The sequence below is a fragment of the Enoplosus armatus genome, chromosome 17, assembly GCF_043641665.1.
Source record: "Enoplosus armatus isolate fEnoArm2 chromosome 17, fEnoArm2.hap1, whole genome shotgun sequence".
In the NCBI taxonomy this organism is placed as follows: Eukaryota; Metazoa; Chordata; class Actinopteri; order Centrarchiformes; family Enoplosidae; genus Enoplosus; species Enoplosus armatus.
The window spans coordinates 15,813,870-15,826,106 of NC_092196.1; the positions used below are offsets into that span (position 1 = coordinate 15,813,870).

Consider the following 12,237-nt stretch of genomic DNA (forward strand, 5'->3'; position numbering starts at 1 on the left):
CAACGCTGAGGCAGGTTGACCTGCCAGTCAGAAGCATGGTCCTGCAGTAAAGCATAATTGAATTAGCTGCAGTCACTTTCTGAAGGTTAATTGGTGGGGAAACCTTGGCTGAGCATGGCGAGGTAATTGACCAAGATAAGGAGGGATGTCTTATCACTGATTATGTCAGCATATTTGAACTTTTCAATTCTCTAAACATAAGATATTTATAAAATTATAAACGTAAAGAAGTCAACACCCCGAAATCCTGTTAAATCCTCCTGAATGGTAACTTTCTGTCACGCTCGGGGCTGCACAGTAGCTCCCACTTTGGTCGACATGTCATGAGTCAGCAGCTAGAGACATTGCTGGCAGATGCTTTGGCTTGGAGGCCAAAATAACGTGCCGAGTTGATGGTCAGTTGATGGTCTGGAAAATTGCATTTAAACCTTCAGGTGTTATTCCAAGTTGTATCTTACTCTCAAATGTACAGAATTAAATTAAACTCTACTTTGCTCCTGTCCCTTTGATAAATGCTCTCTATAGCCCAGTTGCTGTTTCCCCTGTTTAGTATGCATCCTGTGGAGCTGAACTGTTATGGTTTTGTTACAGAACACAATACAGTACAGAGATCACAGCATTAATGTTGACGAAAGGACTGAGGAAGGTGGAGGAGCACATTTCTGCTTTCTTGTTTACTACTAAGTATTGTGTGCAGCTGCTTTAATTCCTCTGCAGGGTTTCACTGATCTCTTTCCATCAGTGCAGTGTGATTCCACGCCATTCTCCATGGCTTATCATCTTTATAAGAGGTGTCACCCAACGTAGAGCTTTTAGTTTGTAATGAGATTTTTTGCTCTCGTCTAAGCTTGAATCGCACTAGGTCATGAGCCTCCTGAAGGACTCTTGATACACTGAAGAACAATAGAGTGAGATATTGGGAATTTACAAGAGATGGCAGGGTAGTAAGTCATTTAAAGTTTTACAAAGTATGACACCTGTGTGGAATACCAAGTAGTAAGTGGGCTGAATGTAACTTTCGAATTGACCAAGAGGCAGTTTCAAATTCAGGAGGCCTGTGCATATCTGTAGCTGCCCAACCTCTGCACTCAAGGCCTTAATTATCCAAAAAGGATCTGTTATTTGACATTTAGCACCAATGTATCATCAGCATTAATTGAGATCAGCCCACACTTCAGCAATACTTATTATCCTGATGCTAATTTGCAGCTAATTAGCAGGGACCAGTGCTAATTGGCAGATGAAAATGTTAATTGATCTCTGCAAATCTAGGATGTCAGATTGTTGGGCAAAATATAAAGATGTATATGTAATATTTTAGTCCGTTTTTCTTCAACAATTATACTATTGTTACAGGCCTCAAGCATGAGTTACCTGTGAACAGAAAAAGCAGAAACAGGCAACATTGTTTTTATTCAGCAGACTCTCTGTCTTCACCTCTTTATCTCTTTCTTTAAAAATCTTTTTTTCCATGCTCACAATAATCTTTCACATAACAAATCACCATTACAACGTATGAGGTGTTCACATCTTAAACCACTCAGATGACTGATAGCTTCTCAATACACAAGTCTGTAGTTCAGTTAAACAGAAATAGTTAATTTACCACATACTGCTGTAAAGTATGTAAAGTGTGAACAACAGTTAATTCTGTTTTAACAAGCCAAATTATACTATATCAGTAGCTTTAATACTGTTAATAAGCCAGCCTGTCGACTGATTTACTTTTTTACTGCAAACATACAGTGTAAACACGTTTACAAATTATCAACAGCAAAACATATATTATAAAAACACCAAATATGTCGCTGCAATCCATTTTACAACATGACTGTAGTGAAATGTCCTTGAGTGACTGTAAACATACAGCAACCATAAAAGTCACTCACAAACTCACAAACATGATTTCACTTGTTGCATTTACACAAACCTTAGATTAAGAGTTATATAAAGGCACAGATGTCGAGGAGCTACAGTACAGTGACGCTAAATAAAAGTACTGACATTAAGGCAGCCATTTTGTCTCACTATTTACGGGAGCTAGCAAGACCACATTGCAGCGGGCAGGAAACCTGACCAAACATTTTCTACATCAAACTTCAACATCAGAACGGTCCTTAAAAATAAGTTGTGATGAGATAATACACACTCCAAAAACTGTCTGAGAAGAGAAGCCTCTACTACAACAAGCACTCACTTTGCTGAATTGTGCTGGAACTGAGAAAATGCACTTAGAAGAAATTAAGCTTATTTCAATAGTAGAAAATACATTTAAATCTGGCATTTTTCAACAATTTCAACTCAACAAAATAAAACTTTATAATAATGTATCAATGACAATATGAAAACAATGTGTGTGTGTGATGTGTGTGTGTGATGAACCCGCAGAGGTTTTTGACCTGATTCTGCAGCTCCCCTCGGCTTTACGGAGCTTTAGAGGGAGTTTCAGCTCATCGTTTTGCTGTCTACAACTTCACTGTTTTGGTTCACGCTCACCGCTCTCATAGCTACGCAGCAGCAGCTGTTTTTAGCTTTAAACCCACTGTATGTTTCCTGCTCAGCACCAAACACCAGACAGACACAATTAGCAACTAGCTGGTGAACACAGTGGAGCATTTAGTAGCTAAAGAGCCAGTTATTTATTTAGAGTTGGTAGAGACCAAAACTAGAGCTAAAGGAATAATGAATATTGGACTTAAAATTTATTTGTCAATGTTGTGTTCACAGCTTGTTTCTGTGAAATGTTCAGGCCAAAGACATTTCTAGGGAAATTAATGTTGTCAAGTGTTCAAATCCACTATAATATTATGACTCCAAGGACAGTACCCTATCACTATATTTATCACTTTATCTCAGCCTCAGGAGGTCATATTGAGATAAATACTGTGCTGAAAGATTCTTCTGGCTCCGTTTTATATGAGGAAGCAACTCCAATTGTCAAGTGGGAATAAAAGGCTTTGTCTGGAAAACAAATGAGTTCAGTGCATAGAGGTGGCATACAATACTCCTCACTTATAAGAAAAGTTAGGCTATACTAACTGAAAGCTCCATCTGCTGAGCTCCTGTCCACTGAAAAAGACACATCAAGTCCAACAAGTATATCACTGCAGCCATAAAAAATGCTGAACCTTTAGCAAACAGTGCTCAATGAAGACAGCGCCATCAATTCTTTCCCAGGCAATATTCCCTGAGTAATTAATGTATGAGTTTAATATCCTCTGATATAACCCAAGCATATGTGCCCTCATTCTCCCTCTCTCCAAAGCAATTCAGTACCTCAATGAGCACAATGTTTTCCTTCCCCAAGAGAAGCAGTTCTATTTCAACTCAATTGATTCTCCACCTCTGGTTTCCCATCTTTGCTTTTTTTCATTCTTCCCAGCAAGAAGTGCATGCATTTTCAATGACATCAAATAAAGGGCAGTCATTGGTATGGATGAGGAGGGTCCTCAGAGATTGAGGCACCTTCACCATCACAAAGCACAAGATAGGAGGCACAGGGAGAAACAAGAAAAAGCAGGACCTCAAACTGTAGACACAGATCATTTGATATCACACTTTTGTGTGAACCGAAAACTATTCGTTTAGTATGCACGGTGAAATTGTTTGGACAGACGCACCGACAAACAGAAGGGGGCTGAGGGGCAGAGATAGCCAGAGAGGGTGGTGAGGTGCAGTCTGGTATGTTTGGATACAATATACAGCTCTTTGTGAGGGAGATGCAGTAGTTTCAAGATCTTTTTTCTCAATTTTTCTTCTTCTGTCATAGTTTGCCTCGAAGCACCGGCTCTTGTGGCGAAGCAGCACTCCTGAGGCTCCGTGTGAGCCACAGATTCCCCTTAAAATACCATCCAACCTGTCACTATCACAATACCTACTTCAACCCTCTCCTTTAAGGCCCTATCAGCATTTGACTCTAAAAAAAAGTCAGATTCTTTGCTCAAATTTAGTTGAGCCAAAAAAAAATCATTCTATGAAATATAGACCTTTACTTCTCCACATTTACAGCTGCATGTTGTAGTCTTTTTTCATGAAACAGAACCAATGATTTACTGAGTAGAAGTGAAGTATGAAGAGGCCCTGAGCAACTGGAACAGAAATTTACAAGGCTGTGTTTGAATCATTCTTCAACAGCAGGGTTTCAATAGGTTATCCACAGAAGAGGAAAAGAAAAAGAAAAGCCTTCATTACCCAGCGCATAAAGCCTAAATGGAAAAGAGACTGTGGAATGGCTGCCTGTGTCTGATAGGGGAATATACTCAGCTCTGATGCCTTGGGTGTTCTGGCCTGCTGCACTCAGGGCTAGCACTGGACCATACAGATTGCTGCCATTATGGAAAGTGGGTCTGTGGCGGCAAATAGACCTAAGCTCTCATAAGGCAACATACAAGGCTGGATGCCTTGGGCTCATTTGAACATCTGAATATACAGTATGATGTGATTTGTATGAAACCAAAGCACTAAAAATGTATTTTATTGTAGTTGGTTGCTTTGTTTGTCCCCTAACAACTCAAGACTACCGGTGTTGTTTTTGTTGGCAGATGCTGTGGATTCACTGGGACACAAGTCCACGAGTTAAGATACAGTGTTTGAATGCAACATCTGTGGTTTGTCATGCAAAAGCTACAGTATCACCTCTCAGTGTAAGCACGCTTGTGTGTTTGTGTTTATCCCAACAAGGGGAACTAGCCTGGCTGTAATTTATGCATGGTTCTCAGTGGTGAGGCAGTGAATCAGTTGGAGGCTCACTAGAGTGAGTCATTGTGGACAAACAAAACACAGCCAGCGCATTTCAAATGAGAGGAGGCTCTCAGCTTTAACTTAAACTTCCATTTAGCCGCTGAAGGATCTTGCACCAGTGCCACGCTGTGAGCAAGTGGAGGTCGGGTCAGATGAGCTCAGTCTCTACCGTGCGGTATTTGCGATAAAGGTCAGAGACTGGGGAATAATAACAACACACCGTTTTTCTTTAAGATCCTTTGCCTTGCCAGATATTCTACAGAGCTGTATTTTTCATATTCATTTCATGGAACATTTGATTTGAACCCTCTTTCCTCCCAAGGGCTTTGAGCGTGTTCTTTTCTTCAATGCTCCTGTGTCCGCTGCTCTTTTGTCGCCATGAACATGGTTTTGTAAAGGCGGCCTTTGGCATTCTGTTTGCAGTGTCCCCACTACAACATTTCTTTCTCCTCTCTATCTGTACTTCAGTAGCTGACCAGTGATTTTACTTGATCATCTCAGCCCGATAACAGATCATTTCTGTGTGAAGCAGGGAGAATTGCAATTAAAACGGATTCTATGCACCAAAATTGCCCTTCATTTGTGTTTTTTTTTTAAGTGCCTTTGAATAAAACTGGGGTTTTGCACTTTTAAGTGTGTATGGCCTTGCAGAAAGCTGTAGTTGCACAGGACTGATATTCAGTGGCAGGGTCGATCTGCCCTCAGTTGTGGGACTTTGTTACACTCATATTGCCAATAAAATCTTCATGCTGACTGCCACTGAACAAAATATCAGTTATTGAAAGTGGCTTTTGCATACACCACACAGCAAAACAGCTTGCTGTACCACCACATTTGATAAAGAGTGGGAAAGGGAAAGCAGAAATGGTGAATTGGCAATGAGGACATGCCAGCTTCCACATTTGCTGTAAATGTGTGGAATAGAAAGCACAAATAGGCCACAATATGAGCTATAGATTCACATATAATCTCACCCTCTAGGCCAACTCAAATCTATGTGAAACATACAAAGCCTCAGATTACACCACCAACATGCCAGTATATCTGTTTATCAGCATACAGTGTTTGCTGTTCAGAGCTGGGATGCTTTTTCCACCCCAACACCATGATGTTGAATCATGCTGTTATTAGTTATTATTATTCTGTTAAAGTTCTTATGGAATTCTAATGTAAAATGAAGCTTGCAGTTCTTATGTACTGTAGGTTTTGTCCGTGGGTTAGGGTTTGTTTGGGAATATAAAATATGTGAAACAGGGATTTGTTATTAGGTGGTACAGTGGTTCAGTGGTTAGCAGTTTCGCCACGCTGCAAGAAGATCCTGGGATTGAACTCCAATTAGGTGGACAAGGGAAACCCAAAACACACAACAACCGCAGCTCAGTGTCCCTCTGGGATAATATATATATATACATATTGGATTCAGCAACTCACTGTTTAGGTTCAGTAACAGAGTCCCCTGTACTGCATGTGTTTTATATACACTATATCTTAACCATAGTTAATTTACAATAATCACTTTCAGTAACGTTAACCATACTGTAGTTGCCATGCGCAGATATTATAGAAAGAAATATGTTTAAACATACTCTGAGGTTTGGTTATGGAGAGATTGTGGTCTTGGTTAAATACTGAGAAAGTCAACAGTGATTCAAAGCACAAGACAGGATATGTTTACTTTATTAACCAAAACCACGATCTTTCTGTAACTTCAGCCAAAGTGCTTTTGTTGCTTAAACCTAATTTCATTCAGGACTCCAGTGATTTGTGCACCCACCACAACAATCTCCACACAACCTGCATTAAAAACATAGTACTTTTTTTACTTGAAAAAATGCACTGAACATACTGTCCTTTGGCCAGCTATTACATTTCCCTCAAAACATATTTGGCAAAACAAATCAGTGGCATATAAACGTTACAGGAGACAGTGTTGTGGTTGTCGATGCTGACCCAAACAAAAAGATTTGATGTATGATGAGGAAAACTACAACACTTGTGTGATTGTAATGTGATAAAAAGGTCAAATGACAGCAGGAATGGTCTTCAGGTCCACGATGGCAGGTGGGGTTCCAGCTTGAAGTATATTCTCTTTGCCATAAACTGTCACTTCGTCTGTTCTTACAGTGATTATCTCTGTTGTGTAGAGCCATGTTCTCTCCTTCTCACCCTCTGTGTGCCCCCTCACAAGGCGACTCATTTTGGCCTGTGTCAGAGGCAGAGGTTTCTGCTGTGCATTCATTTCCAGCACATTTTGATTATTTCTGTCATTAATTATAAACAAGTGGTTATTACAAGATCATTTTTAATACAATTTTAAGTTGCCTAATCTCTGTGTAACTGCACTTTGATCTACTTCATAAATTAAAATATCTAAATCATTTCTGTTGACTTAACTACACTAGATATGTAAATATGGTGGAAATGACATTGAACAGTATAACAGAGGAAATAATTCATTTAGGAAGGATAGTGTTTACACCTACTTAACTGTATTCTAACAGTAAAAAAAATGTTTGATTTGATTTGAAAACATAACTTGTCCAGCAGTCGGATTTAGTGACCAGATTTCCTTTGAGGAAATTCTTACTCCAAGTATCACAACAGTTAGCAAGTTCACTTTCTCCACAGACATCATTCAACCTGCAATTGAGTATAAAGACCCCCTTGCTGCATGTTAAAATCAATCCGACAAATTGCTTCAAAAGACACATTATTATTCGTGATTGCGGTCTTTCAACCACTTCATACCTGTGCAGTAGGCAGTATATAGCATATCTTTTTTTTATTTCCAAAGCAGTATGTTGACCCTTGAAGAATGAAATGCTGTAATGAAGGCAGTAATAATGAGAGATTTGGTGATGTAATAGAAAAAGGCTGTGCTCTGAATCCATCTACTGAAAGCAGATTCTATCTAATGTCGAATCTCTACACTTTAAAGCAACACTATGTAACTCCTGAAAGACAAAATAGCACATTAATTATTTTACAAACCAAAAGTTGAATGCATAAGCAGTAAAACACACCCTCCAGCTGGAGAATTCAAAAGCAAACCAAGTGCTTGTAAGGATGTCATATGCTGTATTTTGTATTTGAGACATAAGATTAACAAGAAGAAAATATTTTCTGCAGTGGGCTCTTCTGCAGATTAGAGAGAAAAGAGCTGTTGCTCCAATTTTTACATCCATGGTTTGTCTGGCTTTGCAAAAGATCTTAATTTAATTTAGGACGATCCAGTAATCACACCTTGAGCACAATTCCCCTCTATTCTCCTGTAGAATCAGAGCTCAAAAAGATTTAAATGTATGCATGACGGTTTTCAGAGGAAAACCTATATTCATTGATCCAAAGCATCATTTCATGTCATGTTGGATAATTGATTTAATGCAGCTTCTTAACATTGGCCTCCCTCACTAGCGTCTGACAGTCCTCAGGTTAATGGTGTGAAAACAGGGACCCTGCTAAACCCAACCTGTCAAGTGGTAATTGGCCAACAGTTTCCTTAAATTGCAGTCTGCCACAGGGACTGCAAACACCTCTTAAATTGTGTACAAAATAATTAGTGAGGCATGACCAAGGCGAGCATGCAGTAAACATGAATCCTGGGCTTTGAGTGCACCATTTCACTAACAACATGTGCAATATAAGTACATTTCTCATCCTGATTAAATGTAATTAATGTCTAACTATGTGATCTTGTCTTGTTCTATTACAGGTCATTCCTCCGTGCACATGAGAAAGACACAGAATGGAAGACTGTGGCAGAAACAATAAGATGAGACCATTTAATGATGGTAACCTTTAAGGAAAAAAAGCACAAGCCAACCTGAGGTGGTGAAATCTCCTTTAAGCATCACCACAAGTTCACTGCAGGCAAACCTCAATGAAAGAAAATCAGTGTAAGGGCAGATACTCAACATTTTTCTGATTGGTACATGGGGACAATACCATCCATCAATGACGAGGAGACAAATAAAAGGACTGTTTCTGGCCCTGAGAACAGTTGAACATCCAGCTGATTTTCCAACAGGATCGTCTTGGCTGTACTGAAACCACAGTGGTATCACCTTCCTTTCAATTGTTGGCCCTGTACATGACTCTCAGAGAAGCACCAATGGCCTGCAGCTCAGGCATGGTGATGAGTGCCTTGTTTTGGTCTGTAGCCATTGTATATTTGACTCATATTGGCAGAGTCAGTGGAGACTGCTGGTTAATTGAGGGTGAAAAGGGCTTTGTATGGCTTGCGATTTGTAGCCAAAACCAACCACCTTATGAGGCCATCCCACAGCATATCAACAGCACCATTGTGGACCTTCGTCTGAATGAAAACAAAATCAAAAGTATCCAATATTCTGCCCTTAGTCGCTTTGCCAACTTGACCTACCTGAACCTGACCAAGAATGAAATCTCCTACATAGAAGATGGCGCCTTTTCTGCTCAGTTTAACTTACAAGTACTTCAAATGGGCTTCAACAAGTTGCGAAACCTGACAGAGGGGATCCTCAGGGGTTTAGGAAAGCTGCAGTACCTCTACCTCCAGGCAAACCTTATTGAGACTGTGACACCCAATGCCTTTTGGGAATGCCCCAACATTGAGAACATTGACCTCTCCATGAACCGAATCCAGCAGTTAGATGGGTCCACGTTTACCAGTTTGACAAAACTGACCACCTGCGAGTTGTACACCAACCCTTTCAACTGCTCGTGTGAATTACTTGGTTTTGTCAAATGGCTCTCAGTTTTCCCTAACAGGACGAATGAGCGGATGGTCTGTGACTCCCCACCTGGCGTCTCTGGTTATAGTTTATTGAGCCAGAATCCTAACAATCCAACATATCGAAATGCGCTTCACATGCTCACCACTGTGTGTACTGATGACTACGTGACACCATTTATTCCTATGCCCACTGAGCCCACGACACCTCCACCGGACTCAACACTTTGTGGGCTGGAAGACTGTCCATCAGGCACAGAACCAGAAGACGTTACTATCAGTACAACCTACAGTGAGGTAGAAGTAAACCCCCTGATGAAACTGAAGCAAGTATCGAATACAGCCGCCACCATCACTGTTCAGATTCCTCATCCCTACAAGAAGATGTACATCCTGGTTCTGTACAACAACAGCTTTTTCACAGATATTCAAAACCTGAAAGATATAAAGGAGGACATTGAACTAAAAAACCTTAAACCCCACACTAACTACACATACTGTGTCGCTTCGATACGTAATTCTCTTAGACACAACCACACTTGTCTGACAGTCAAAACTGGCCCTTGGAATGGAAAGGATAAAGATGTAAACAATGCAACTGCTACTCACTATATTATGACAATTTTAGGCTGCCTCTTTAGCATGGTCATTTTTCTAGGTGTAGTCTACTACTGCTTGCGAAGAAAGCGTCAGCAAGATGAAAAGCACAAAAAAGCAGGTAGCCTGAAGAAAAATATAATGGAACTCAAATATGGACAAGAACTGGAGGGAGGGACTATTTCTCGAATGTCACAGAAGCAGCTGTTGGCCGGGGAGAGCATGGCACGTATGCCGTACTTACCATCTGCAGGTGAAATGGAGCAATACAAATTTCAAGAGATAAGTGATACTCCTAAAATGATGAAAGGCAATTACATGGAGGTGAGAAGTGTGGACCACCATGAACGAAGGGAGTGTGACATGGGAATGGCTGGAAATAGCCAGGGGTCAGTGGCAGAGATTTCCACCATTGCAAAAGAGGTGGATAAAGTCAATCAGATAATTAACAACTGTATAGATGCTCTAAAGTCTGAATCCACCTCTTTTCAAGGGGGGAAATCTGGAGCAGTGTCCACTGCAGAGCCCCAGCTCGTACTAATATCAGAACACCCACAGAGTAAATCTGGCCTTCTGTCCCCAGTGTATAAAGACAGCTACCACCACTCTCTGCAGAGGCATCGGAACTCTGATGTCTCGCCAAAGAGGCCCAGCACTGCTACAGGAGGGCCCATGCGAAGCCCCAGGCCTTATCGCTCTGAATCCAAGTACATAGAGAAAACCTCCCCAACAGGAGAGACCCTCCTCACTGTAACACCTGCTGCAGCCATCCTGAGGGCTGAGGCAGAGAAGATCCGCCAGTACAGTGACCACCGGCACTCATATCCCGATGCTCAGATAGAGGAGCTTGAAGGACCTGACAGTCACAAGTCCTCCATGTTGGAGCCCCTTACTCACTCCCGCTCCAGAGACTTAGCATATTCCCAGCTGCCATCTCAGTATCACAATTTAAGCTACTCCTCCAGTCCCGAATACTACTGCAAACCTTCACACAGCATCTGGGAGCGATTCAAACTGCACCGGAAACGGCACAAAGATGACGAGTACATGGCTGCAGGCCATGCGCTTCGTAAGAAAGTCCAGTTTGCAAAGGATGAGGACCTGCATGATATTTTAGACTACTGGAAAGGTGTATCAGCCCAACATAAATCATAACCTCTTTAGGTGTTTTTAAAATGGACTACACATTGCAGAAATGACACAAGAACCTCGTCTGACAATTGAATCAATGGATACTTCCATATTATAACCAACTACTCGCTCACGTGTATCACATTCTCTTTTGACTGTGAGAAAAATGGGGTAAAGCTTCGTTAAATTTGTCATATTATGTAAAGCATTCATCGGGAAAACTTTTATCTATTAAAGAGAAAATATATTGCAAATTAATAATATATATGTTACAATGGATTATAGGTTTTTGGGTATCGCATGGCCAAGTCCTGTGACAGTGGATTTGCTGTTGTGTAATATGAAACTACTATATGAAGATATGTCTACTGAAACCTCAATATTTTTTTGAGGAACTACCAGGACCCTTCATTCAAGAAGAACTTGTTTTCTTCCCTCCCTGCATATATTTAATTCAACAAAACTATGTACAGATATGGGTTTCTATATTTGCAATGTTTGCTGTGTAAATGGAAAAGTATTAGTGGATGAATCAGGTTTATCAAATGGAGCGCTGTTTATTTAGAATAACTTGTTTCTAAAGAACGGCAGGTCCCACTTTAAACCTGTCAGATCATTTTAACCGTCACCGCCTGTTTTTTTATTCTTTTCTCTTTTTTTTAAAGCTTTTACATGCATTTACAAGATACAGACGGATTCAGTTTTAATGTCCCCTTGTCCCGCAGTATTCACTGGATGGAATCTGATAGACTTCATGCAGGCAAGATGCAGTATATTACATGCTGCAATGAAGGTCTCAGTCATCAGTTTCATGAACCATCATTTGTATCTTTAGTACCAAAGTAGAAAAAGCTGAAATGTTTACAATATTTCTGCACAGTCTGGGAATCGTATGAACATACAGCAGCAGGTCCATGTTGACTTTTTTTCTTTTTTTTTATTGTATCAGTTACTCCTTCAAAAGTGAAAACATGTGGAAACAATAATATCCGCATACAGGATATTGAAAGCGTACTATTCATCACTAACATTTCAAAGGGAAGGCAGCTGTACTTTGT

The 12,237-nt window shown here is 40.4% G+C and overlaps 1 protein-coding gene across 1 annotated transcript; it reads left to right on the forward strand.

The window, feature by feature from the left end:
* The first annotated feature begins 8,830 nt into the window (after positions 1-8,830).
* On the forward strand, positions 8,831-11,203 carry elfn1a (extracellular leucine-rich repeat and fibronectin type III domain containing 1a). The gene has a single exon (XM_070923651.1). The coding sequence runs from the start codon at positions 8,831-8,833 to the stop codon at positions 11,201-11,203; it is 2,373 nt and encodes a 790-aa protein (XP_070779752.1).
* The last annotated feature ends 1,034 nt before the right edge of the window (positions 11,204-12,237 follow it).

Bases quoted from the DNA above. Each gene is read 5' to 3' on its own strand.
- elfn1a (XM_070923651.1), top strand. From the start codon at position 8,831: ATGACTCTCAGAGAAGCACCAATGGCCTGCAGCTCAGGCATGGTGATG.